The sequence below is a fragment of the Halyomorpha halys genome, unplaced genomic scaffold (genome assembly GCF_000696795.3).
Source record: "Halyomorpha halys isolate HHAL.00 unplaced genomic scaffold, Hhal_1.1 Scaffold463.1, whole genome shotgun sequence".
Lineage (NCBI taxonomy): Eukaryota > Metazoa > Arthropoda > Insecta > Hemiptera > Pentatomidae > Halyomorpha > Halyomorpha halys.
In genome coordinates, this window is record NW_027114672.1 from 38051 (window position 1) to 65555 (window position 27505).

Here is a 27505-nt window from a genome sequence, read left to right on the forward strand (position 1 = left end):
AAAAAAAAAACTTATTACATCTTAAAGCAAAGAAAATTTCAGTATCTTGACTATGAGAAATATTGTTAATTTAATTTATTAAATTACTCCCATTATTACAATTAAACAGCTGGAATCAGTTCATTAACTAATTATACAATAAACTGGAATTTTTAAAAATAAGTGACGAGTAATATAGATATCTATCATTCATAGATATATATATATATATCTAACTTTGGAACAAAAAGGGCCACTGTCCAAAACTTTTTAGTTGGAGTGAACTATAGGAGTTAAATTGAGGGAGCGATACAAATTATTTGTAAAAAAAGGGTATGATAACATTGATAAAAAACAGAGGACATTATGGCTGAGTATGTTGGGGTGAGAGACAGATTGCCTAGTTTATAACGTTATAATATTTATTTTGCAGTGGACCAGAGAAATGGTTTTTGACATTTCTTACCTGAGATTTCAATCAGACTTCAATGGAACTCTTAAGACAAAAAAAAAAAAGTGCTAATGTTATAAGCCATTTTAGATAGTCTCAATCACTAATAATAGGACATCAGCCCTTTCAATAATTTTGCAAGTATTGGACCTTTTCATTCCTGAGTATAAAATATGTAAAATTACACCTTATAAGAGAACAATAATGTTCTAACATTAAAATCATTCATTCCACAGCACTGAAGTTTAGTAACACTATTTATAACCATTAAAAAATAAAAATAAAAATAAATTAATTGGTATAATCTAAAATATAAAACAAGTTAATAATACCTTAAGAATAGCAGGGTTCGTAAAAACTTCATTGAGAACATGCAACTTATCTCGCAGTTTCAGAGCATCGACAACGTAATCTTTTTCCCATGTCGATATTTGTAAAACACATGTAAATCCCATGAAAGTTCTGTAGGAATGATGCTGTATCAAATAAAAAAACAAAACAATGTAATCAGAATAAAATAAACATTAAATTAAGATATAGTTCTAAACAGGACAGAGCTGAGCAAAAATTGGTTATAAATAAAATAAGATGGTCGAGAGGGAGGTAGCGGGGCCAGTTAGTACTAAAGAACACTGATAACTTATGCTTATTTTATAGTACCTATGTAATAAATAAAACTGTTACTTAATTGTCACGAATATAATATTTATTTATTAATAGTTAATCAATAAGTCAACATTATATCCTTCATGATTAAATTATAGTTTTATTTATAACTAATTTTTACTCAGCTCAGAGTTCTAAATAATATAATAAAAGAGAACAGAGCATTTAAAAACACACAGGAACTTTTAATATTCTAATTAAACTAAGAGGAATCGATCATTCATCTAGCCTAACTTCATTTAAGTATGAGTTTATTTTATTTAATTTTTTTTTTAAGAAATAGTGTTCAGTAGAGCAATGTTGCGTGTGCAGAACTGGAAATAGGCAACATAACACAGATCATTGGCAGAGGCTAATTTTTAGAGACATAAACAGCTAATGGAATGTTGTAACTAGGAAGTAATAGTTCCTTACTTAGTTTTACAAACTTATATTAATTACCACAATGCTATTCTTTATTTTATGTTAACACAGGGGACTAGACAATAAATCTAATAGAAGCAAATCTTTGTATCCAAAATGGTTCACAAATTTTTGTAGAAGAATTTGGCTTGTACTTAAAGAATAAGAGATTTTGGGCCATAGAAATTGATTAATGTAATCCTTTTATCTCAGGAAAATACTTACAAAACAAAAAACAATCAGGCTAATAGGAAAAAACATAATTGAGAACAAAATTTAGCCAAATTTCTTTATCAAAGGATCATATTTTTATTCCACAGTCAGTCCCTGGTTTTAACATTGCTCCACTTTATTTTAAAGGTATGTCGTTTATTAACTTATATTATACCAAGAAGATTTTTATGTCAAAGTGAAAAAAATACTGAAAAAGTAAATGTCCCAAAACAGACATGAATTCAATTAGCCCCTTTCCACAAATAATCACATATATAAATACTTCAACAAATCTCCTTCTTTTCTTACTTTGTAATATTATTATTCACTTACTTCCTAACCTGGTAATGAATGATACATGTTAGCTTTTTAAAAAGGAAAATGAGTGATAAAAGTATTTCGTTAACCTGATTAATCTCACTGAAAGTAAAAAATAAAATCATACAATTAAGTGAAGGAGATTTGTCGAAAACTGAAATGAGAAAAAAATAAATAAATAGATTTACTGAGAAAAAAAAAATAAATAGATTTACTGAGAACTAAAATTCAAACGATAATTTGAGGAAAAAAGACATCACAAAATAAAATAAGTAATTCTTCAATGGGTTTGACAAAAAGTATTTAACCCATTTGAGACTAATTGAACACTGCACAATACTGTGCAATGTATTTCCAAGCCAAAAAGACCGACTGCACACTTTGTGTGCAATGATCTTTAATTGCAATTATCAGTCAGTATGAATGAAGCAGCCGTTAAAACAAGACTGGTTTAAAACAAAAATTATCCTAGAAGTGTGTAAAAATAAAATTTGATATTGGTATCAATTTTTGTGATTGTTCTAGGGTTATCATTCCGTACAACAAAAGTAAGAGACATCCTTCCAAGAAAATTCATTATATTTTACTGTTTCTTAAAAATTTATGTTTATTTAGAGTTATATTCTTTTTCTTTTTTTTGATCTATAATTATATTTTTTTCTTCATTACTAAACCTAAAATAACGATTTCATGTTACCCGACTATTTTTGGAATAAATGTTGTTCAATTTAATAATTTGTTTTTCTTTTATATAGCAGGCCTGGTGTGCAATCCGTCCCTCGTTATAAAAATATTCAGAGGAGCTACCTGCACACACAACATGCAATGATCTTATTTGCACAAAGTGACTGGTTTCTATAGCAAACATGTTTTTTTTTTACCAAAAAGGGCCTAAATAAAGCAAAAATAATTTTTGGATTCTGTGGTTGCTTTCCAAAAATATAAGCTGTGTGTAACTTTGTGTCAAACAGAACTCCAAGTCACTTTACAAGGCATCGACCTTGACATAAGCACGAGAACCTCCTGTAATGATATTATGTTCAATAAAATACTATGATTATTGTTAAGTACATGACAGTATAAAATATAGTAATAGTGCCAACCCTATTCAACATACAATTCATTCATATTAGGAATTATTAAATGAAATAATTTATAAGGAGAGCTCCATCCCTAACAATTGGCCACAGCCTGAAATCAAACAAACCACTTGAAACTTGGGACACTGAGACCATCACCCAAATATGATTGGCAATTACAGTATCTGTTTTAACTAATAATTGTATATTTTATTTCAGTGGCATTAATTTCAATACCTTATTCTGTCAACAAAGTTGAATTCTATCATGTAACCTATCAACACCTAACTATACCAAATCAATCGTACAGCTGAGTATAGGAGTCAGAATAAAGCTTTGTTTGATATCAATTGCCTATCTAGTAAGCTATTATAACAATATATAAAACTGTATATAATATATATTATAACAACTGTCAGTTATCCTATTTATTACCATTTGACAGCCCTGCAAAGTGGGGCAAAACGTTGGTTAACAATAAATAGTTTTCTATTACCAGTTGTCCTTTGTACTACCATCAAACAGCCCTGCAAACTGGGGCGAAATGTTGGTTAACAATAAATAGTTTTCTTTCACTATTTTGATACCTTTATTGAACAGACTATCTTACTCCAAAATTAAGTAATGTTAATTACTCTATTTTAAGCCTGAACTGACTTCTTTTAATAGTGAACCTCAATCCTTATTTATCTACCCACATCTGTAAAGGTGTATAACTTTCACATAGATAAATATTTTATTTTCTAAATTTTAATTCAATAGCCATAATATTCCAATATTTAGCCCTGCCAGATGCAGCTCATAGTGCTCAAACTTTTTAATTTTTCATGAATTAAACAAAATTTTAATTAATAATGGTCTCAGAGACATTACCTCCAAATCAACAGCGATTTCTTTGACCTTTGACAAATCCTCCATTAAGATATTTAACTGCTCTTCTGTTTCAACAAAGAGAAATGGAGTTTCTGAAAAAGGTAGTGGCTTGGTTACTTTAACAGTACTCAACATACTTTCTTCAGGTTTCCAAAGAGTAAGTTCATAATCGTATGGATGACTATAACTGAAACAGAAAAATAATACATAAACAACATGTGATGATAAACAAGTTTTAAAAAATATTAATAAACTCAAAAAGTATATTACTCGTATTGATAAAAATAATCCCTCTATATGTTCATAACTATCAAATGGTTTTGTAGCACAGAAAATAATACTAGAATTTTGTGTATTTATTGTTTATGATAAAAAAAGACGAAATATATACTGAAAGGTTTTGTATGAAATGAATACATATTCCAGGATAAAATTTATAAATTCTAATGAAAACTGGATTGAGTAAAGAATCAATACTAATCATCAAAAACTCATTGTTCAAACAGTCAGTCAAAGTTCTTATCCTTCTTTCAATTAGAAAATTCAAGCAATTAAATAATTTTAATATCATTACACTTCGAAACAACCATTATAATTTTGACTAACCTTTCATGGCCAAGATCATTCAATTCAACCAAGATTGAAAGAGGCTTAAGAGCATTCGGCTTCTCTTTTATACGAGGAATCCATGGAGAATTACTATTATCCACCTAAAAAAAAAAATAAATAATAGTATAAATCACAATAAAATAAAATAAGTGAAGTAAAACAAAATCAAAGATAATTGACTGTTTTCAGGTTATAAAAATGTTGTAATCTCTACATATTGAAATGTCATAAGCCACAATAATAACATATACACAAATTCAGTTTATAATCAAAGTAAGAAAACCAAGCGATGTCCATCTAAATACAAAAGTGAATTGACAAGATACAATACTAACCAATAACCAAAGTAGATAACACTACCTATGATAACACTTACCACATAAAATGATAAATACCTTTGTCTAGTTAAATGTTTTTAACTTAATACAGAAATCAAAGAGCTGTAGATTATTTCCTAAAATCAGACTGACTTGTGTTTATGTGAATTTAGCCCTGAACTCATTTAGCAAGGTTCTCTAGAGGACTTGTACATCTCCTTGAATGAGCACAAGTCCACAACGGCAGTCTAATTAAAACAGTAAGATTTGTCTATAAATATAATTCAGTATTATAGATTAATGCATTCAGGAATGATGGATTTTGACAAATAAGCTATCAACGGAAAGATAATTACATGGAGAAGTGACGAATCTCAATGACTATTCTTAAAAAAACTGTAATAAGAGTTGTTTCTAAACTATAAAAGTAGTACATTGATGGATGGAGATGAGACATCAGATTTGGAAGATACGAATACAGACATCAAAACCCAGAGAAGATGTTCCAGTCTTCAAAAGTTTCAAAACTAACCCTTATCTGGATAACACACAAATTAGACACAGGCCAACTTAAATTCTATCAACCAGTCCCCCAAGACCTACAATTACCCAGTAAATATAAGTGAGATGAGACCATTGCAGAAATTAAAATGGTTTTATAAAGTTGGGTTTATCAACGAACGAATCCCCAAAAAAATTTTAAAATGCTCAGCCGAATGTTAAATGTCTGAGAAGTAGACTGAAATGTAGGTGGGAGGATTGCCTTAAGGCTGATCTTGAAATTTCGGGTTTGGATGGAATTGGTTAGATGAATACTATACAGCTATAAATATTTAACTTTAATGCTTTTGTGTTTTATAATTTAAATGTTTAAGGGAAAAGAAGAATAGATATCTAATAAGTTTTTGGATAAATATATTGACATCGGATTAATAGGAAAAGTTATAAGCCGCAATTGGTCTGGATGGAAAATTAAGCATTTCCTTTTAGAGTTTCTAACTAATTTTTTTCTAAAACACCATGCTCCATTCTTAAGAACGTACCTTGTCTTTAAAAAACACTTGAGGTCTGATGGTTCCAGGTGATACACACAAAGTTATTTCTTCTTTTGATGGATGAGAACTTTCATCTTTTTCATGCCACCCTCCACTAGGAACAACAGTTTTTTGTAGATTAGTGGCAGGTTTAGAAGGCAGAGGGTTCCTTTTACGTCCATCCATTTCTAGCAAGTTATTAGTTACCCTGTCAAGACTTTTATCATTAGAATCTATAATAGTATCAAAATGATGATCAATCTTTCTGATGCCATTCCTCTTCATCAAACAATCCATCCTGGAATAGAGCAGTATAATTAATATTCATGCAGTAGAATACATCACAAAGATTCATAAATTAAAAAACAAAACAATAAAAATGGATATTACTATATGTGACCAAAAACAAAATTTATTTAAACTTACAAATTTTGCAGCTTCATACCCTCATACTTCATTATATTAACGAATTCAGGGTAAGTACGATAATAACTGAATTCTTGTGGACTAGGTAAACTGTTAGAGGCTTTCACTCCCTCGACCACATAAGGAAATGCACTCTGAAAAATATAATTCATTTTAAAACCAATGTAATTAATAAAATAACGATAAAACACAAAATAATTACCTGTAAAAATGCTTGTAGGTTACTATAACCGGGAATGCATTCTTTGCCCGGAGGATTTTCACTTCCACCTTCCATGATTGATGAAGAAACCTGCTAAGGTTAAAATAAAACTATTAAATATGAACGATTGTCATGTCAATTTAGATATTCGAACCCCAACTTCTGACAATGCTACACGACCTCACTAGCTCGTTGTGTACATAGCTTGAGCAGTCACGTGAAGGTTAAGAAGGTCCACTTCTATCACATGGTTGCAATGTCGGCAACTTATGAAAACAATCATTAAAAATTAAATACACTTTTGTATAATCAATATATATTTACATAATTTTTTAAAAAAATATTTACCTATTCAATTATAAAAATCAAAATATTTATCCTAAAATACGTTACTTAATACTACGGTATTAATCGATACGTATTGTATCGACTAGCTTCACCACTACGTTGATACAGGTCTCCTATGCAACAAGTGGGAGGAGTGAAATGCTTGTCAAAGTAAGGTTGTAAACATTGAATTTTAAATATACGACTATAAATTAAAGGGTTAAAAGTTTACTAATTCTCCGCATAACGTTTCTTAAATGCCCTTTCATAGCATTTATGAATTAATGAAATATTCTGTTTTTAATAACAGGAACTAACAAAATTTTTTAATGCGATGGAAGCAGTGATTTTAACGTTTATATTAATATTAGGAATAGTATTCACTTTTTCATTTGTGATACTCATATTCCTCTGCCATTATAAAACTATTAGAAAAAATGCAACTAGATATGTTAAAAAATTGGCAAGAACAGATCTGAGGTAGGTATTTCAGAACTAAATATTTATTAAAGAAAGTCAGGGTAGATTATTAATATATTAGTACAAATTATGATATAATTAATGTTTTATTTTAAATACATAAACTAAGTGCTTTATTTTTACATATTTATACACAACTGTTCACATAAATGTAATAATAATGAAAGGAACATGAACACTTCAGTAAATAATATAATTATGTAGTTACTAGGCTTTATAATAGTATTAAATGTATAGAATATTATATATATAATACATTAGTTCTAAACTATTATACTGAACTACTAACATAGTTATTCTAAGCAAACTATATCTGAACTAGCAGTTTCATCCTCTGAATCAGATATTGCTATTATGTCAGGTTTTTCAATGGATTTATTAATTTTTGTAGTTTTAACCATCCTTGCTCGAGATTCAGAAGTGGTAGGTTCATCTGACACTAAACTCATGCAAAGTGTGTCAACAGCTTGTAGAGCTTCCATTACATCTATTTCCCTTTGGTTTAAGGTTTTGTCTTCATTTCCCTGACTTTGAGGATTTTCATCAATAATTAACCTGGGGCTCTCATCTCCTGATGTGCTAATCCTTCTTTCATCTAAATTAATTATACTTTGAAAACCAGAATTATCACTTGATTTAATAATTGGATTTTGCACAGGATCTAAAAGTTTATTTATGTTGGTTATTTTAAACACTTCCACATTTTTTCCAATTGAAGACATTTCTTTCTGTTTGTTTGGATTCAGTTCAGGTTCTATCAGTTTGTTAATATCAGCCAATTTGATTTTTTCTTTCCGTTGTGTTATATTTATAGGATCTAATTGTTCTGAAGATTGTCTATCATCTTCCATGATAACATCGGCTTGTTCTATTTCTCCAATTAAATTTTTGTCTACCTTACTATCATTTTCTTCATCATTGTTCACATCATTCCACAATGCATCAATTTCATACAGTAAGTCTTCCAATTTTTCTTCCATTTTATAAAACTCCTTTTCTTCATCAGATAGACCTGAACGTTTTTTAACTTTTCGCTTAGGATTCTTTGGAAGTGGTGATGGTACTTTAGAACATTCTTCCAAGAGTGCACTATTTGATGTCGTTTCTGTTGGAGTTATTGGCAAAATTGTGGGCTTAGATTCATCTACTGATGCACTTCTTTTTTCAATAGGTGATGTTTTAATTGGTGAACTTACCAGTGGACCTGACAGTCTTCTGGAAATAGCTGCTGAACCAGATTTTCGTTTTTTCTTTTTTTGAAGTTTTTCCACACGCCGCTTTAATTTCCAGTTGGTTTGTAAAAGAAGTTCTGTTTCATATTTTAAGTGGAGTTCTTCTTGGCATAATTGCTTGCAAGTAGCAGTTGCTTTATTAAGTATTCTTACCCTTGGTTCTTCACTATCACCCCCTCCAAGTATTTTTTGGATGGAACTGTACATTAAATTAATATTTTTTCTTCTTTCATATTCTTTATCTTTTGGTAATGGTTTTGATGTCAGCTCAATACAAATGTCATCATCATTATCTTCTTCAGAATAACTATCAACAACTATTTCTTCAATATCTTTTTCATATATGCTCCATACATCCTCATCTACAGTGTCAAAAGACTTGTCACTGTTTGTCATATTTTGAGTTCTATTGTGAAAACTATGTGATTCTTCTGCACCAATGTTTGTTCACTGCACTCATCAAATACAACAAAAACAATTTTTCAGTACATAAACAAATATTACCTCTCTTGCTGGTTACCATCAATGTTACCAACTCTTTCATGAGTATTATTTCTTTTACAATTCAACAGATCTTTGTGAATCCTAATATTCCGGTCTAGAAAAGTAAATAGTAAAAGCTAGGAACAGAATTTGGTAATATTTTATCTTTTAGGTAGGAAGCTGATCTAATTATACCGTCCTTTACTTTATAGGAATCGGATCTATGTAGAATCCATCATTCTCGAGGTTTCTACTCTTGCTTAAAGATAAAAAGAAATTGATCCAAGGATGTCTAATTTAGATAGCTCGTCCTAATTAATTTATTTCTGTTTGTTGGAATCTGAGCACACGTTGCTCTGTTCCTCATTTGAAATTATAGAAGTAAAAGAATTGAATTTTTTACTCAGTATAATTTATTGTTTGCCATACCGTACTGCCACCTTTAAGTAACAAAATGTGATTTTTCCTTTAATTTGTTAGCTTTATTAATTTACAAGAAAAACGTTTGTAGTTTTAGGCTGCGACCTGAACAAGGATATCGCGATGGTTGCTTAGCCTCATTGGACAAACGTAGAGCGACCAGGCGACGGCAATCCTCGCTTTGTCCAACTTTGAAGAAAAAAAAAGATGGGGAACAAAGCTCAGTGTCTCAATAGAAAATTTTAAACGATATTCTTATGTTAGTCGGACCATCTCCTTCGCCCGGCCGCGCTATGTTAGTCATGCGCTGGCGATCTAGCACGATATTACATTGCTTTATCCATAAAACACAGAACGTTATCAGCAAACAAGACCTGATCGGGCTGGGCAGCCATCATCTAGATGTACTACATTATCACGCCGTTGGAGTTTGGATTCTATAATTGCCTTAAGCCGTTTGAAAATTTGGTATAAACCGTTTTTGAAACATAGATATGACCAGGAAATTACTTGAGCATTGAAAGTAGTGGATACAATTTTTTACGCAAACAAAACTTTGGGTCAAATCGGTCGAACCCGAACTCGAAATTAGGTATTTCAAGAGCAAATATGTTAGTGCGTGCATAAACGGAAGTAGAAGATATCAAGAGATAAAATTGAAACTCGGTCCCTTAACATAGTTTACAGTGACCAAACAAACATAGTTTTAATGTTCAATTAGATTGCTTAATTATATTCCCTATGTTTAATTTTGCTTAGGAATACTAAGTATCTATAAGTGTATTAGTATGTCTAGGTTTATGAAAAATTAGTTCGACTATAGCTTTCGCCCAGTTTCCTTATTTATGCCCGCGATAGCTATGATCGCTTAACTTAGCAGACTTAACTTAACAGACGTCATAATACTTATAAACCGTACCTAATATGTAGACTCTTAAAGGGGCCTCATCCAGGCAAAAATATTGAGCTAACGTTTGGATTAAAATATTGAATGGTCGTGGACCCCTCACACTACACAAAAATATTGGATTAAATTTTACGCGATGGGAGGACAGTGCGAACCCCCTTACCCTCCCGCGGAGGTTTATTTTATTTTGGCAAGTATCATAGTTGCATTTTGGGCAGCGTTGATGGAGACTTTTAATAATAATAAAAAGAAAAGAGTCTGTGTGGGCCAGTAATAGGTTGGAGAACTGACTGACCCTTGGTTAACGTAACCTACTTATATTTGTAGGAGGCGAACGATTTTAACAGCATGAAGAATTTTAGCCCAATATTTTGTCAGCCCTGTTACACTGCGCTCTCTTCTACAAAATTTTGAAGGGTTCCTAAAAATCTTATATATCAGAAAACTTTTGAATGATCCACAAAATTTTGAATACACTTTTTTTGCGCAATTTTTTGTAAAGTTTTGAAGATGTCGTTTTTGTGCAAAACTTTTGCTAGTGTGAGGCCATCTTAACACTTTAGAAAACTTTGGACTGGCCACAAAATTTTGAATAGATCTTTTTTTTGTGCAATATTTTTTGACAACATGCCTCACTCAGGCAAAAATTTTTGTGCAAAATGTATATAGTTGTGTCCTGATTGTACATTTGGAGTTAAATAAGAAGAGGACTATATTAAGCCACTATACTCTTGCCTAGTTAGGACAGGTAAGGCCTGTGGTGTCCTCATCATACATTTGAAGTTTTGTTGGGGCACCTGATTATATTCTATATATTTGATTTTTCAAAGTCTTGAGGACCTTACCTTTGCTATCACCTAGTCCACTATGTTAGTTCACATTCGCAGTCTGAGTCTGTTAGTAGGGTGATAAGAAACATCCTAAATGTTTATACATATAATTAATTCGTTATGACTTACATATTTCACTCCTCTCTTCAGAAGTTAATGTTCATTGTTTCTATTCAGGGGAAGATTTAGTTGGGAAAGAGTTAAAATCTATCCATCCAGGGCCCAATGCTCTTAGAGGTCCAGGATCCACAGAAAAAATATATTCTGGCTATATCATATCTCCCTAACCCTGAGGTAGCTTCCTGCTCTAACCTATAATATTTTTTTTTTCCATTTCTATATCTTTATTTAATTTTTTGGCCTACCTTGTCATCAATAAATTTTTCACCCAAAATCTGCCCTATGGAGTCTTCCACCATTATTTTCAAATGTCTAAACTAATTTAGACACTTTTTTCTATCTCTTTTTAGTTTTTTTTTTTTTTTTTATTCAATGGTAATGGCACCAATCAGTTCAGTAGGAATACAAAATGTATTATCATTATGGCTCAAAAGTTGAAGTTTTGATATTTGAGAAGGAATATACCCCTTCTCTAAAATCAAATCTTAATTTTACCAAAAGTATTATATATGGTTTTTATTAAATAATATTGCTTATTTTTCTCTCTTAATCATTAATCTGACAATAGATGTTAATTATTTATTTTTTATAGGAATGTAAATAGAAATATTTTTTAAAAATGTATTTATATATTTTTTTCAACTTCAGGCACAAAGATACTGAACTTATTGAAAAGAAAACAGGGTTGGTAAAAAGATTTTTACGTAACTCTTGCAACAGCAATGGTGCTTTGTCAGAAAAATGTCAGCAACTGTTGGATTTATGCTATGGCTTGGATCTGACATCTAACCGTTTAACTCAACCAGATATACAAAAAATACATGCTATAGTTCAGGTGATGATTATTAACTGGTTAATTGATGAAAAAAAACGGTTTGTATTATAATAAGTGATATTGTTTGCACTTCTGTTTGTTAAAAAAAAAAATCTTAGTTACACAATGATCTCGATAAGTAAATGGAACAATATTATTAAGTTCTTTATTGTTATTAGAGTGGTTCCAAATTAGTTGACCAATTTAAATATTTTAGTGTACATTTGATGTTAAATAAAGAGAATAAACATAGGTCTAAAATATTACAGGGGCAGGCAGAGGGAAGAGCGGCAAACAATAAAAAAAATTCTATCATTATTTTATGAATTAATCTAAAACTGTATCAAATTATGCTTCAAAAAAGTCTCAGGGAAATTATCTTAATCAGTTAACATCCCTCATAGTTGCAGGGTAAAATGGTGAAAGTAACCAACAAAAAAAAATTATATATATCATTTTTTTTGGAACTTCATCAAAATAGCCAATGAAATAATTGTATGCAAATTTATAAATTCTTACTCAATTTGAGAATAATTTCTTTCTTGACATTTCTTCAAATCAATTGAAAGTTTAATGACCCTCGCTCTTTACTCAAACTAGAGACCCATATTTATGAGAACTTTGTATTGAACATTCAATTTCCCATCAGATAGCAATTCTTGACCAAATACCTCGGTACTCCCTGGGGCATCTACTGTATCTAGAAATATTAATTTAGTTCATACATTTTATCACAATTAAAAAACAATATATATTAATCATTGGTAAGTGGATCATTATTTTTACAAAATAATATATTTTAGAAAAATATATTAATAATAATGTATATTTATTACATGATTAGCATGTAATATTGTATATGGGTGAAAATATATTAGTTCTATTAAAAAAGAAATAATTTCTATTCAAGTTGGCCCAGAGCATCACTGAGGATTCAGATGGTTGGACCTGCCCTGAAGGAAGAGAGAAAGCAGGACTTCTTGAGAAAAGGGCTGCTGGTCTTTTGCAGCAAGTGGCATCAGTAATGTCAGCAATGGAGGCGCATTTATCTGTGATTAACTTTATCATTATCTTTTAAAGAGATTTATTTATTATTTATCTACATGATACCATACAAAACATGGTACCCTATTCCTTAACCTTTTTTAAAATCAGTATGCATGCACCCACCAGCTTTATTTGGAAAAAATATTGTAGAAATAATGTTAAAATTAATTTAAATATTAGTTTATAGCAAAATCATAATGTTCATTTGTACCTTATTGAAAGTGCAAGTAAAAGAGTTAGATTTTCTTGTTTATAATATCTTAGATACCTCTCAAAGATATGCACAACCTATCGATTTGATATTGGGTTAACAAAAATATGTAAGAATCAATGCATTAACTAAAAAACTTTGTTACTAAAGAACTGTGATCTCTGTTAAAGTATTAGATTTAAAAAAAAAAGTAGTAATCATTTTACAAAAAGGTTTCTTTGACTCAGATGACATTTCATGGGCATCTGGTATAGAGTAGATATGGAAAAAAAAACACAATTTTTTATGTAATTGTAGAAATTATGTTTTCTTAAGCTTGGATTTTATCCAACAAATTTACATATTTCTAATTACAGTCTTCTTTTTGTAGTAATTAATTTTATATATTTACAGGCTATCAAAGAATCATCCGTTATTGAAGACATCAAGACTTGCTCTTATCAAAATTCATTAATTATTTAAGCTCTAGATCGATGACTGAGCTTCAAATGTTTAAGAAAAATAACTCAGATGTCATGAATATTGCTTCTTGTTGTATTATAAATCCTGGGCCGATATTAAATTTCTGATTTTATCATATTTGTAATTATGGTTATAAAAATTAAATGTAATTTTATATTGATTGTAAATAAAATAATGTTGACAATTTTTCAAGTTTATCTTTTTTTATAGGTTATCCTTTTGAATTCAGCATTTTTCAGGATGAATGAGGGCCTCAAGTTGGAAATTTCTGTAATCACATAATTTTTGAAAATGTTACTGTACAGTATTGTATATAAAATGAGAGACTTACAAATGAAATTAGATGTTTTATGAATTGTTCTATAAGATTTATCTTGAGGGTCCCCAGATGCACCCATACCCCTAGCTATTATACTGAGTTAGTGTGGCTATATCTTTCTCTTTGACTATCTCTAAGAAGTAATACACCATTCTATACCCTGAACTCCTTTCCTTGCGCTCCTCCATCTATTTTTTGAACACTAGAACGACCAATCAATATTTATACTCTATCACATAGAACTGCTTCTTTGGACAGATCTTTTATAGTTCATTCCTTGCCTATGTCTATCCATAAAGCTTTTTCTATAGATTCCTTATATTTTCAGGAATTTACTTATTTTAAAAGTAGTATATGTTGAGGCTGTTTGCTGGTAAAAAAAAGATCTTTTTGTTACTGGAATTAAATATAATATCCAGCATAAAAATTTACTTTTTAATATTTAGCTTATTTAAAATCTTACAAACCACTTAAATTGTTATTAATATATACAAAAAAATGTGGCATTAATTGGTTTCTTATTTCCTTAATTTCTTTGATAAGTATTATGAACTAAATAAGAATTTTATTGAAAATCAAACAGCTATTGTTGTTTGGCATAATTCAAATATTGTTTGTTTGCAATCTATTCTTTTCACAATGATGAGTCAGTAATGTGGGCAGAATGAAGCACATTAGCAATGTGGGCAGAATAAAGCACATTGTATACTGTATTGTTTACTAGCAAACTTTTTTCTCGGCATTGCAGACCATTATCAGAGTAAACAACAAATAAGTATATAAAGGAGAACAAAGGTGTATTTCATTTTCAACACTCTAACAAATCATTTCCTTTATTAAAATTTGAAGTAAACTAAAGTACTGTTCAAAAATATCCCATTACTTAAACTCTTCATGAAAAACGTTGTTTTTAAGCATCAAGTAAAATGTTATAGCTTTGGATTATTACAAGCAAATAATATAATCATAATTTTAATATCTTCCAAATCCATATTTTATTTATCCAGGAAAGAAGGAGGACAAGGACTCATAAATATAGAAGAAGCGTGCCATAAGCAGATATCCTAACATCAATATTTTGATTAAAAAACCACTAGAGTTTATCTGGTAATCGTTACTACAGATATGGTCTGACCGCACTGAATCTGAGAAAAGTGGATGAGCCGAACATTGTTTCAGAAAAAGAACACCTGGAAGAATGGAAAAGTAAGTCTCTGCATGGGAGATTCTATAGCCGACTGAACGAAGCCTCCATAGACAAAGAAATATCAGTTGAATGGTTAAAATCTAGAAGTCTATTCTTCGAGACAGAGGGGTTTGTGGTTGCCATTCAAGATCGAGTGCTTGCCACCAGATCAAATAGAAAACATGTGCTAAAAGACACTATAGCACCAGATAAGTGTTGATCATCCTTGGTGACGCTGGAATCAATCCAACACATCACTGGTGGATTTGGAGTGTAAGCTGGTACTGAATATCTACAGAGGCAAAACAATGTGGCCAAAATTTTGCATCAGGGCCTGCCGATAAAGTAGAAATTAATTGATGATAAGAGCCCATATTATAAGTACCACCCAAATAGACTCCTCCTAAAAGGTACTCTCAAGCTCTATTGGTATGAATAAATAATTATGAACCATACAGTACGCCATAATAAACCAGATATCCTCCTTATAGATCTAAGAAAAAAGAAAGTGGAACTTATTGATGTCGGAATCCCAAACGATAATAATATAAGCTCCAATGTGGGAGAAAAACTTAGCAAATACCAGGAATTGGTGATTGAGTTGAAGGAACTGTATCATTTGGAGGGAGTTACCACTACTCCAATGATTATATCCGCCAATGGTCTCGTACCAAAATCCACATTGGCAAGCATGAATGGTTTGGGGTGCTTATTGATGTGCTAAGAGAGGCTCAACAGTTGGTTCTCTTAGACACTATATGCATAGTGTGAAAAGTTTTAAATATTTGAAACAAAAATATGAAGGTGGTTAGACTTCTAGGTCCCCCACCTCATACTCAACCCACAATAGCAAGAAAAACTGACAAAAATAATAAAAAGGAAACAAAGGGATAGCTATATTGATAAGAAAATAATGAAAAATGTAATGAAAAAAAATTGATTTTTATCAACTATAAAATCAACGATTATATAGCAATAAAAATTATAAGTTAAATGTAAAAGCAGTTCAGTAACAGTATGCAGCGACTTCTCCTCTTCCTATAACTCCATTTAGTAGTTGAAGCATTAAACAAATTATATTACATTTTAGAAATTCTTGGGGTATGTTACCCTACTGTTCTCTCGAAATTATCTTGAGTTCCTGGAGGGTCCTCATGGGAACCTGATGGTCTTCCCTCATATTCAAGGAATGCTCTATCAGGTAGCCATGGGGTTTTCTTGGTGAAAAAGGTAAATCCCTAATTTTAGCTCTGTTAAAGTACTCATATATGGTTCAAATGTACTCTAAATTGTTCAAATGGTATCATATATTTTTGAAATGTGTCTACTGTATATCTGGCAGTCAATGGTGCCTATATCAGCTATGTATAATTCTGTATGTGCCTGACGACGAATTCTATTTGCCACGGAGCATCCTTAGTAACTCACTCCATGGGACACTTTATAGAATGAATATCTTTCGCTCGGTCTTCTTTATGCTCTTTCTCTTCCATGAAGTGTATTTTATGTGAACTTCAGAACAATACATAGTACCAGTCTTCATCCAATCAGTTAATTTCCAGGCAAACTGAAGTTTTAGAACTTTAAGTGTCTTGGTGAGAACACCCTTGCCAGTTTTCAGACATTTATAAAAATTTCATCCAATCTCCCTGTATTTATCATTAGAGAAATACAGACGTCTTAGACTCCTTGAATTTAAGTTATTACTTCATGGGTGGTAGAGATCTGGTTTCTGAGACCTTGTGATTCAATAAACCAGCCTTTGCCATCTATTGTAAAGCATTGCTAACCTGACAGCACAACAATTATAATTAATTTTTATATTATTAAGACTTTATAATAAAATATTATTATAAGTTTCCACCCCCACCTCCCATATCAGGTGAATGTAGCTTAAAACAGAGAATGTAAACAAGATTCAAAACATCAAATTTATTTTGAAGATATTTTCATATAAAAATTAACACTATAAACCTACAAAAACCAATTTATTAAAAAAAATTATAAGAGATTCAATTAGTTTCTAAGTATTAATGAATACTGTGTAAATGGATACTTGAGAAGTATAAAAATAGTAACTAAGTTCTGTGTTACAAAAAAAGACAATGGTTTAAGGATTGTACTATCGAATGTTTCTTATATTCTCTTAGAATGTCAAGAAGAACGTATTGCTTTTAAATTTTAGATTTTTCAAATTTTCATACAATGTTCAAACCATATTAGGCTTAAGATTAAAATGCTTAACTTTAAAACTCAAAACATCGATTAAAAATTAATTAGTTAGTGACCTCAATATAAATGTCGTTTCATACAACCATATAAAAATATTTACCCAAAACGAACTTATAAATGTATATATATATTTACAATTAAATTATGAGTTTGTTAGTATTTATAATTAATTTAAATGTCTTTTAATAATTCAATTTGATTCACATTATAACAAATACAATATAAATACACTTCACACTAATATTAAAGTATACGTTTGTCCTCTGCTAAAACTATCTTTCATTGCACAAAGAATTTTTAACAAATAAATTAATAAATCAATAATTTGTCTCTCTAAGAACGACTAAACTGCAAAACTTGGCAATTTTAATATTTGCACAGTTCTAGTTATAGTCGTCATTAGTTTATTGAACAGGTACAATTTTCACTATGACTAACTTAGTGAACCTTAGAGAAGCTAGCCACCACCTTTGTGCAATACAAGATGTCAACTTCTACTTTAATAAGATATTTAATCAATTTACATAAATTAAATATTAAAACTGAAAGGAAAAATAAAGTTTAACAATAATTTCCGATACTTCAGTCAACAATAACAAAAAATATTTACCATAACTGAAGGATCCAGTGGATAAGTTTGAATAATTCTTAATAATAGAGACGCGAGAATCTTTAATATTCCCTTCTTTCATTTAGATAAAATAAGAGGATAAAAACATGAATGCCATTTAGTTTTAACTTGAATAAGCCAAGTACATTGCTTTATCCACTTTATCCTTAAATTCAAGAACAGTACATTAGTCCATTATAACACGTCATTGAGGTCAGTCTCAATTTCCTCATAACAATATAATAATTTATAGCTACAACACAACTATTATGAAATAAATATTTTTTTATTATAAAAAAAAGTGAAAAACAAATATTTTTTATTACAGCTAAAAAAAATATGTTAATAATATTTATTTATTTTAATTTTTTACAAAATAAATCCTAGCAGTATACATAACAAGGGGCTACCTTGGTAATTCGGTCAATAAATAGCTTATAAATAATTTGCTATCAGCCTTTACAATTAATTTCATTGGCTTTAATAATACTATCATAGACGACATAAATCACATAATGGGAGTCCTAATAAATCTTATAAATTAGAACTTTTCTTTTTGTGCAAGTCAATAAGTTTTATAAGCATTGTTTAATACTATGCATATAATAAAACCCAAGTTTTATTTAAATAAATATCTACATTAAACTACTAAAAGTAATTTCTTGCTAAATTAAACTAATATAAATATCACTCACTACATAGATTAAAATGTACCATCGATTGCTAATTATTTTATTGTAACTAGTCTGTTAATAAAAGTACAGATATGATGGAAAAAGACTTGTCTACAATAGCTATCGAGTGATTGTATGAAACGACAATTTCGTTATACACAAAAAAAAAAACTAAATGAGGAACATGAAAAGAGTGCATAATTATATTATCATCTACATTTTAGAAATCAATGTCCAGAGAAATAAAATGCAATAAGAAAAACAAATAAATAACATGATTGTTTTTATAGCACGATTATTAGCCTTGGTAAATCTGTTGTATCTCTAGCTTTCATTAACAACCACAAAAAGTTCATGAAATTATAAATGCATTCAAAAAATTTTAAATCAGCTTTGTTCAGGGATCTAAAGATAAGAAAGTATGAGTAGAATAATAGTGCATTCTTACATTTTTTATAAAGTCATATTTGTGTGAAACTACGATATTCATCAAAATTTAATAGTAATCTTTAAATTACTGGACAGTTTTCATAAAAATATCAAAAATCTTATTTAACAAAAATATATTCAGCAGCAATTATAAAAATATTTGACTTTTGACCTGGATAAAATTCATTACGAGATTAAGGGGTTTATTAAAAAAGAAAAAGAAAAACATTACAGACTGACCAAGGCTACTTATTTTAATATCACCGATAGCTTAATGCTTCGACCAATGAATTAATTTAGAAGGGAGTGCAGTAGTATTAAGGATGTGAAACCAAACAAGCTGGTACAAGTCTATAAATTTGGTCGCTCCGCCATCTATTGTGTAGGTTACATCACAAATTCCTTCATATTCTTTGTCTTGCAACTGTAAATAACATCAAATATACATAAAAATAATAAATAAAATTTTAAAAAAGTAGCTTTGTAAAGAGAATAAAATTACAAAATAGTTTATTATTATGTAGTAATAACAAACAAATGACAGCTTTCCTTTAACCGATGTTAAATTACTGTATCCTTGCTAATACAATGTCTTTCAAATGAGCATATTGAGTGTTCTGGGAGATATTTTTGTATTATAAGGAAAATGAAAAGAATAGGTTACTAAGGAAACATGCTCAACATACTTTTAAAAATATGGTTACAAAGGATAGTACAATATATTTGATTTGATGATTCTTGTTTTGTGTTGTAGTAGATAATTCAGTTATCATCCAAATGTAACCATATAAGTTAAAGTAAGTCAGGTTAAGTGCATTTTCTGAGGCAAGAGTATAACATATTTTTTAAAAATAGTTATGGTTATCTGATAGTGCTGAACTGAAGTAGAAAACTAGGCAAGTGCCTTTTAATGGCCCACCATTAGAAAAGTCACATATTGATCTTTGTACAAGTTGTGATTTTGGTAGTGTGCAGAGTTGGCTGAAGCAATTGAGACTAATTCATCAAAGAGCTAATTTTTTTCCTAAGGATTAATTATTAATAGTCATAATATTTTGAAATCACTGTGGACTAAGCCATATACGCATATAAGCATATACCATATAAGCATATACCTCTTAAACTTTTCGTTTTGGGGTAAGTGTGAATGTTAAAAAATGGGGAAGTGTAGACCATGTCCCACCCTGTTTGATGGTCTCAATGTGACTTTTTTCTTAAAAAAAAAACTTTAGAAAACAAACATAAGTTTCTTAATGTTCTTTATAATAAATTCCAGTTTTATTATTCATCTAACTTGTGTTATTTTATATCATCCTTTTTCTGTAGAGAGGAATAGTATGGCATATTTACTTAGTGTAAAATTTCCATCTTCATAATTAAATTATCAATATCAAACTAAAGTCAAGCTTTAAAATTTTTTGTTTGCACTTGCCCCAACTTACCTTACATAATTTACTATACCATAAAATGTAGACTATTGAGTTATACGGAAGTGAAGTTTCCCTTTCTTTAGAACTATTTTTCCTGTTTTTTCTCTAGATTTTTTAAATATAGAACTGAAAGTGCTTTAGGTAGAAGATTTTAGGTGTTTCATCAATATTGTTTGAGCTGTTTTCAATGATACATTTCATTAAAAAGATCATCCATTTGGCTAATGCGCACAGAGTGCTCGATTAGTTACACTGGTATTAGGGACCAAAATTTTAAACAATAAAAATAAAGCAACTAACTTCATCCACCTGTTAAAGAGATAATATATATTTTTTTAACCTTTCTATTTTTAGCTTTTGACAGTCATTCCCAAGCAATTTGTACTTTTTGAGGATAAAATATTAAATTTAATCGGCCATCATTTTGAAATGAAATAGCAAATGATAATGAAGAATTTCAATAACTATTGTTGAGTGATTTTGGTGCCATATCTAAACAAAAATTGGTCAAGCAGTATGAACTGTGGGTAGTGAGATCTTTTATGTTTTTTGATTCTTGGATTCTACTTATCTTAAAATATAAAACTTAAAACTTTGAGGGAGTTTATTTATCCTTGATCGATAACAGAGTTTCTCTATTAAAAATGATAAACCAGGAATACCTGAATCTAGGGGGTATTGTTCATAAAATCTGACACCCTCTGTCCAATATTATGTTTGACCAAAAAATATCTTATACATCACTGACTCTTTGAAAATTGATCTCAACATGATAAGTATGGTATGAAACTTCATCAAAAGATGATTAAGTAAAATCAAAAGTTTCTTGAATTTTTTGGTCAATGTTACAGGAATTCGGAATAAAATTTTGCCAAAAATAACAAGGAAAATTCCTGATACATCGATTAGATTGAAACTCACTTCTCAGGATTGTCTGGTTCTTTGAATTCGAAATAACATTTCAAAAGCACTTTTTTTTTTTTTTTTTTTAGAACTGTTCTAAAGTTAAATTGACAAATTTGTATAACTCCATTTCTATGCTTTCCACATTATTTTGTGGTTTTTACTGTGATGATAAACAATTATATATATTCAGTGTCTACTAATGCTTACCAAAATAAAAAAAAAATGATTCTACCATCAAAAATTGTTATTTCTAATTATTCTGTAGCGATGATGATAATTTTAATGCAATCTGATTAGATTAATTGCAACTCACTGGTTCAATAGTAGTATGAAGAATTTTTCCATTGTGTTTAGATGTCAAGACGAAACAACCTGGCTTGCTCTTGCTGTCCCGCACGACGAATATACTGTGAACAGATTTAACAATTAATTTAAAATAATTAAATATGATTTACGGTATAAAAATAAAATTAAAAAAAAAATTACCCTTCATATTATATGCATGATATCTCTTAATCAAAGAATTATTTTGATTGAGATGTTTACATTTTTAAATCCATCGATGAATTAAAAAGTTAATAAGTATCTTTCCATAATTTAAAAATTTTAAATTATTATGAAAGTAAAAACTTGTTATCTTTGTTTTAATAATTTGGGTAGATGATAAAACAAAATTGAAAATGTGTTAATATGTTAAAGTTACAGATGCCCAGTGGATACAATTCATTTTAACTACCTACATTCCAGATGATGTTTCACAAAACTCTTGAGATTTTTATTTAATTTCTTCTTTTAATTAATGTGTAGAGTGGGTATATGATTAGTAAACAAAATATCAAAGATGGTTTAATAATTGTTTAAGTAAATTTTTTATGATTTTGGAAACCTAAAACAATATAAAATTCTGAAATATAACTTGGACAGAAATGAAATTTCAGAACTTATTTTTATCAGTTTATTACAATTCATCTACCTAAGGTAATTGAGAAAGTAGAACTTCATTATGAATCAATTCACTTTTTAAAGGCTAACTATATAGCCAAGGGCCCAGAAGGAGAAAAAAAAAGTTATTTCACCTCAATTTTTTATTACTTTAATGAAAACTATAAACAGTCAATAGTAAAAATTGATGACTCTCCCAACCATAGTCAGGGGAATAATCAATAGTGGCTGTCCTGAAGATGCAAACAATTCATTTTCACTTCTTTTAAGTAAAAAATAGAATTTTAAATTTGCATTACTTCTTTTCAGAAAATGGTTCAGGTTTTATCTAGACTATAAAAATGGTACAATAAATGTCATTAAAAAGTAAATATTGAAGTACTTTAAGATGTACACTCCCTCTCAAATTTATTTTATTCTGGAAAAATTTCAAATGTTTTATAATTTTTCATTCAGAGCTCCATATCCTTAAAACTACACCAACAACATTAAAAAACTTTCTAACGCATTATTTCAGCATAGTAAATCCCTTAAAATATGAGCCCTAATAGACACCTGTAAATCTAATAGTCTCTGAGACACAGTTTTTCATAAATCATATGGTTTTTCATAACATCGAGATATCAATATTTTGAGAATTTATTTTGGCATAGATCATAACATCTACTACTCCTATGAAGATGAACGTAATGAAATACTTTACACCACATCGAACCAGGACTAATTTGAGTGCTAATATACAACAGTACATCCAATGATTCCTCAGATACAGTTTTACCAAAATAAATTCACTAACATAAACAGCTCTACTCTAACAGGGCTCATATTTTAACAAATTTATTCAACTTTAGATGATGTTCTATTATGTTTTTTAGGTTTTTGGATAGTTCTAAAGATATGGAGCTGAAAATTATTTTTTTTTTTTATCTTTTGAAACATATTTCATTTTTTATACCCCTAACCATGGTTGGTAGACTCATCAATTTGACCAGTACATATATATAGTTTTCATTCAAGTTATAAAGACAACCACTAATAGTTTCAGCTGGACAAAACACTGCATAAATTTGGAAAATGAAAATAAAGTCATAATTTATTTGAATTTTTTTAAATAATAAAAAGTAATAAAATTATTTTTTGTTATTTTATTTATTAGCAAAAAAATGGAAAGTACTCTAATTAAAAATACATCATAAAATCTTTTGTACCTCAGTCAAATTAAAAAGGATGAAGAATATAGAATTAGATGAAACATCTTTTTCCCAATTTACAATCTTAGTATTCTAGCAAGCAGTTATTTTTTTCCCAGCAGTTTGACTTTAATTTTAAAAACATCTCACATTCAATTCTGATAAATCTCGAATGAGTAAAAGTTATGACTAAAGATTAAGTATTTCCAATAAGAAAATTAAAACTAAATGACTTGGTCTAATCCTATAGAAATGATTTATTTTATGTCCATTGAACAATAATAAAACACTCTAAAAAAATAATGATGCAGAAAAGATGTTGCTTTGTAAATCATTGTGGGAATAATTTCTTTAATCTATGGCTAAGGTAAAAAATATTTTGTACTTGTTTGTTTTCTTTTAAAGAAAAAATCCCTAACGACATCTTAAATCCTTTATTTTTTCTTCAAATATACATGTCATTTTTGTGCAACAGAATGACATGTAGATGGAAATCAACAAAAACAATAGATAGGTCAAAGTTTAATAATCAGGATTAATCCCTTAAAAGGAGGATGAGACATACAGTAATGACATGAAAATGTTAAAATAATAAGAAAAAAAATAAGTACAAGATATAATTTCTTTAAATTAATATAATTCATTATGTTAAAAAAAAGAAGATTAATATCATACAGTAAGCCTGGGTTGTGACTCACCATATCTATGACATACCCATCTTTCTCTGGTAGAGTGTTGAGAAGTGCCACAGCCTGATCCCTTGACATGTTCTCGTGGTACCAAGGCTGGTTAAGGTGAGCTCCGTGTTCATCCTTTGGTGTTGGGTACCGCCTTTACAAAAAATATATTATTAATTTAGAGAAAAAAAGGAATATTAAGATAACAATTAATATTTTTAGATTCCATAACAAACAGAAGAGTTCAACGAAACTTCATATATTTAGAGATTATAGATTGAATATTAACTAAAAAAAAATCACGGAAAAACGCATTAAACTTAACTGAAATAACATAATGGAATCACATGTACTTTATCCTTATTTAAACTTTATAATTTTGTCACTGAAAATCTTGAAATGACTGTTTTTCTCAACATCATGAAAATATCACATACTGCTGAAATGATCATTTCAATTTAAAGGTATAGCTATTTATTTTCAAAAATTATATTTAACCTATGGTGGTACTGATGGATTTGAGAAACCCACGATGTTAATTCATCTTAAATTTTCATGTTCTGGACTAATTTCTTTTTTTTTTTTGTTTTAGGTGGCAAAATCCATAGTATCATATAAAAATTACAACAAAGTATTGACCACCACCACATTATGGATTTTATGGATTACAAATGCACAATCTTCAAAGGAAATACTTTGAGGAAACCCAACTGTTATGAAAGCTCTTAATTTTGAAATTTGTACATAATAGTTTTAATATGTTAAAAAAAAAAAAAAAATTATGAGCTGATTAGACACAAAGAAGTGTTTTATTGTTATCGACTAAATTAATTAAATAAAAAACAAAGTTTACCTGGGCTGATTCGCCATCATTTCTTTCCACTTTTTTTTCCAATAAGCACCTTCGGACTGGGCGATTTCTCTAGCCTCTTGGGGATCTTCAACTATCCTTCCAACACTTCCAGTAAAGTCCATCGCTACTCGTGACCTCATATTGTCCTGAAGTATAACATAAATCATATGGACGAACTTATAGAAGTATTTACATTAATGTCACACAGGTAGTAATTACATTTGATTAGCTATACTTTCAGCATTGATTTGAAATAAATTACAAATGAACAATAAAAATACTTAATATTGAATCAAAGGTAACAATTAAAATAATATAAAAATTAAAATATGAACATACTAATTAAATAAATAAATCATTTTACTGATTAAACCAATGAGGTAAACTATTTCATGAAAAGTTATAGTTTCATTAATAAGTAAATTTTAAAAAAAACTTACCGTGTGGATCTCTTTAGGAGCAGAAACAGCTTCTTGCTTGCCTTTAAATGATTTATAATTTTCCCTTAACTGCTTTCCATACTACAGGAACAAATAAAATAAAAAACATGTTAATTTAAAACTGTCTTTAAGAAACACTGGCTAAGAAAGAATCAACATTATTGCAATAACTAAGCTAAACCTAATGAATCTATGTAGTTGTTTCTTACTATGATGTTTTGATCAAATTAAATCGAGTAATTGATTTAATAACATGAATTTATTTTAATGTTCAATAAACTGTTACATGGAATAAAGAACACCAAATACATACTCTAAGCACATAAGACACTTATTAACAAAATTGGTGCCATTAGTTTTCTACCATAAATATTTTAATAAAACTTATCTATATTTGTGGGTATTTGAAAAGAATCTTCAGAATTACTAAAATTTTATAACTTAGCTGCTAATCTTTTAATCCCAAAAGCCTTAATATGACCAATTCTAGACCAAACAACTCATAGATTTCATTTACTATTAAGAAATCTTGATTAAATTTAAATATTTTTTCTATATAAAAGGTTCTGAATGCAAATTTTTGCAAAATTGCAAACTGAATGCAGAAAATTTTATGGCAAACATTAAACATCTGATATTAATGAAACAAGGATTTCAAAATTCCAATTTTTATTTTAAATGTAATGTGACTGTATTAAAAAAAAAAAATACAAGTTTAAACACCTTGTTTTATGAAAATTAGATGATTTTTTTTTTTTTTCGGCCAAGACTCGACCAAGATTAGATGATTTTCACGGCTAGTATAAAATTTGTCGAAGTGGAGAATGAGTTTGGTAGTTGGATACTTCATGAAATGTACAAGTTTACAAGTTTCTTACTTAAAATCTACCAGGATGAGGTTTTTAAACTTTTTTCATAAACATTTTTGAGTTTTTCTTTAATTAATAGCCAATAATTGAGAACACTTTCAACATTTATATTATAGAAATATATAAAATGTTTTCCAACATTTAAACTTTTAAAAATAAGAAAATGAATGTGCAATAGGATTTTGTTAAAATACAATTAACTAGATAAAGAAATATGAATCACAAAATTATTAGTAAAGTTGTATTACAGCGCATTAAATTTCACATAACTTTCATTGACAATCGATACGTACTTTGGCTAACCTCATGGCCGTCAGCCAACAAGTCTGGTCTTGCAAGCTGTCAGGTGCAAAGTAGAGGCAATTAGAAAAGTCTTGTTCTGCGGTACTGCGAAGACACAGGGCAGCAGGAGCACCCAGTTCTTTCTGTGGGTTAACGCAGGAATATATATCAAAGTCCTTTAGGTCTGCGAACAACTCCAGGCCATCTGTCCCATCTGTCTTTTCTCCTCGTCTCTCTTCTTCCTGGTCATTTTTCAATTGCTGAAATATAAATGAATATAAATATCACATTATCTAGTAAGTATATGGCCATTAAAATTACAATAAATTTTATGAAGAATAATGTGATTTTTGAATAATGAATAAAAATTATTTTAATGCAGAATGTATTGTTAATGATGAAATCAACTTCATTGAATAAAAAAACTATGAATAAATTAGTTAATTTCAATAATCAACAAGCGGAAGAAACATAAAATTAATCCTTAATTTTATTATTATCTATAATCTTTATACAATTTCCGTATTAAATTTTGGTAATTTAGAACTATCCATTTTCAAACAA

General features: G+C 29.2%; 3 protein-coding genes across 10 annotated transcripts in view; 1 reads left to right on the forward strand and 2 right to left on the reverse strand.

Annotated features, from left to right (window-relative positions):
- Window positions 1-6804, reverse strand: part of Rrp6 (exosome component Rrp6) — a gene marked incomplete in the record, with an annotated part of 24094 nt that extends 17290 nt beyond the window's left edge. Inside the window, 6 exon segments of the mRNA XM_067051817.1 lie at window positions 763-906; window positions 3982-4168; window positions 4588-4691; window positions 5951-6239; window positions 6368-6501; window positions 6570-6804. Of these exon segments, the coding sequence (XP_066907918.1) occupies window positions 763-906; window positions 3982-4168; window positions 4588-4691; window positions 5951-6239; window positions 6368-6501; window positions 6570-6644 (933 nt within the window).
- Window positions 6805-6933: 129 nt separating this feature from the next.
- On the forward strand, window positions 6934-14094 carry LOC106683080 (uncharacterized). 2 transcript variants are annotated; one of them, XM_014424307.3, is made up of 5 exons: window positions 7022-7067; window positions 7207-7376; window positions 12017-12203; window positions 13093-13233; window positions 13834-14094. In XM_014424307.3, the coding sequence occupies exons 1-5, from the start codon at window positions 7056-7058 to the stop codon at window positions 13900-13902; spliced, it is 579 nt and encodes a 192-aa protein (XP_014279793.1). In that variant the 5' UTR covers window positions 7022-7055; the 3' UTR covers window positions 13903-14094. The 2 variants fall into 2 exon arrangements, with proteins under 2 accessions (XP_014279794.1, XP_014279793.1); XM_014424308.3 differs by lacking the exon at window positions 7207-7376 and having other exon boundaries at window positions 6934-7067.
- A 3230-nt stretch (window positions 14095-17324) lies between these two features.
- Window positions 17325-27505, reverse strand: part of LOC106683081 (growth factor receptor-bound protein 14) — a 361363-nt gene continuing 351182 nt past the window's right edge. For all 7 annotated transcript variants that reach the window (XM_014424309.3, XM_014424312.2, XM_014424311.2 and 4 more), the window contains exons 9-14: window positions 26953-27201; window positions 25791-25871; window positions 25351-25496; window positions 24535-24651; window positions 22002-22095; window positions 17325-19776 (exon numbers count right to left, since the gene is read on the reverse strand). In XM_014424309.3, the coding sequence (XP_014279795.3) occupies window positions 19624-19776; window positions 22002-22095; window positions 24535-24651; window positions 25351-25496; window positions 25791-25871; window positions 26953-27201 (840 nt within the window). In that variant the 3' untranslated portion in view covers window positions 17325-19623. The remainder of the gene's footprint in view (window positions 19777-22001; window positions 22096-24534; window positions 24652-25350; window positions 25497-25790; window positions 25872-26952; window positions 27202-27505) is intronic.

What these genes read in the sequence shown, in the direction of transcription:
- LOC106683080 (XM_014424307.3), top strand. An exon ending in TTGGCAAGAACAGATCTGAG is followed by an intron (nt 7,377 to 12,016) that starts GTAGGTATTTCA and finishes TTTCAACTTCAG; the next exon opens with GCACAAAGATACTGAACTTA. An exon ending in CAATGGAGGCGCATTTATCT is followed by an intron (nt 13,234 to 13,833) that starts GTGATTAACTTT and finishes ATATATTTACAG; the next exon opens with GCTATCAAAGAATCATCCGT.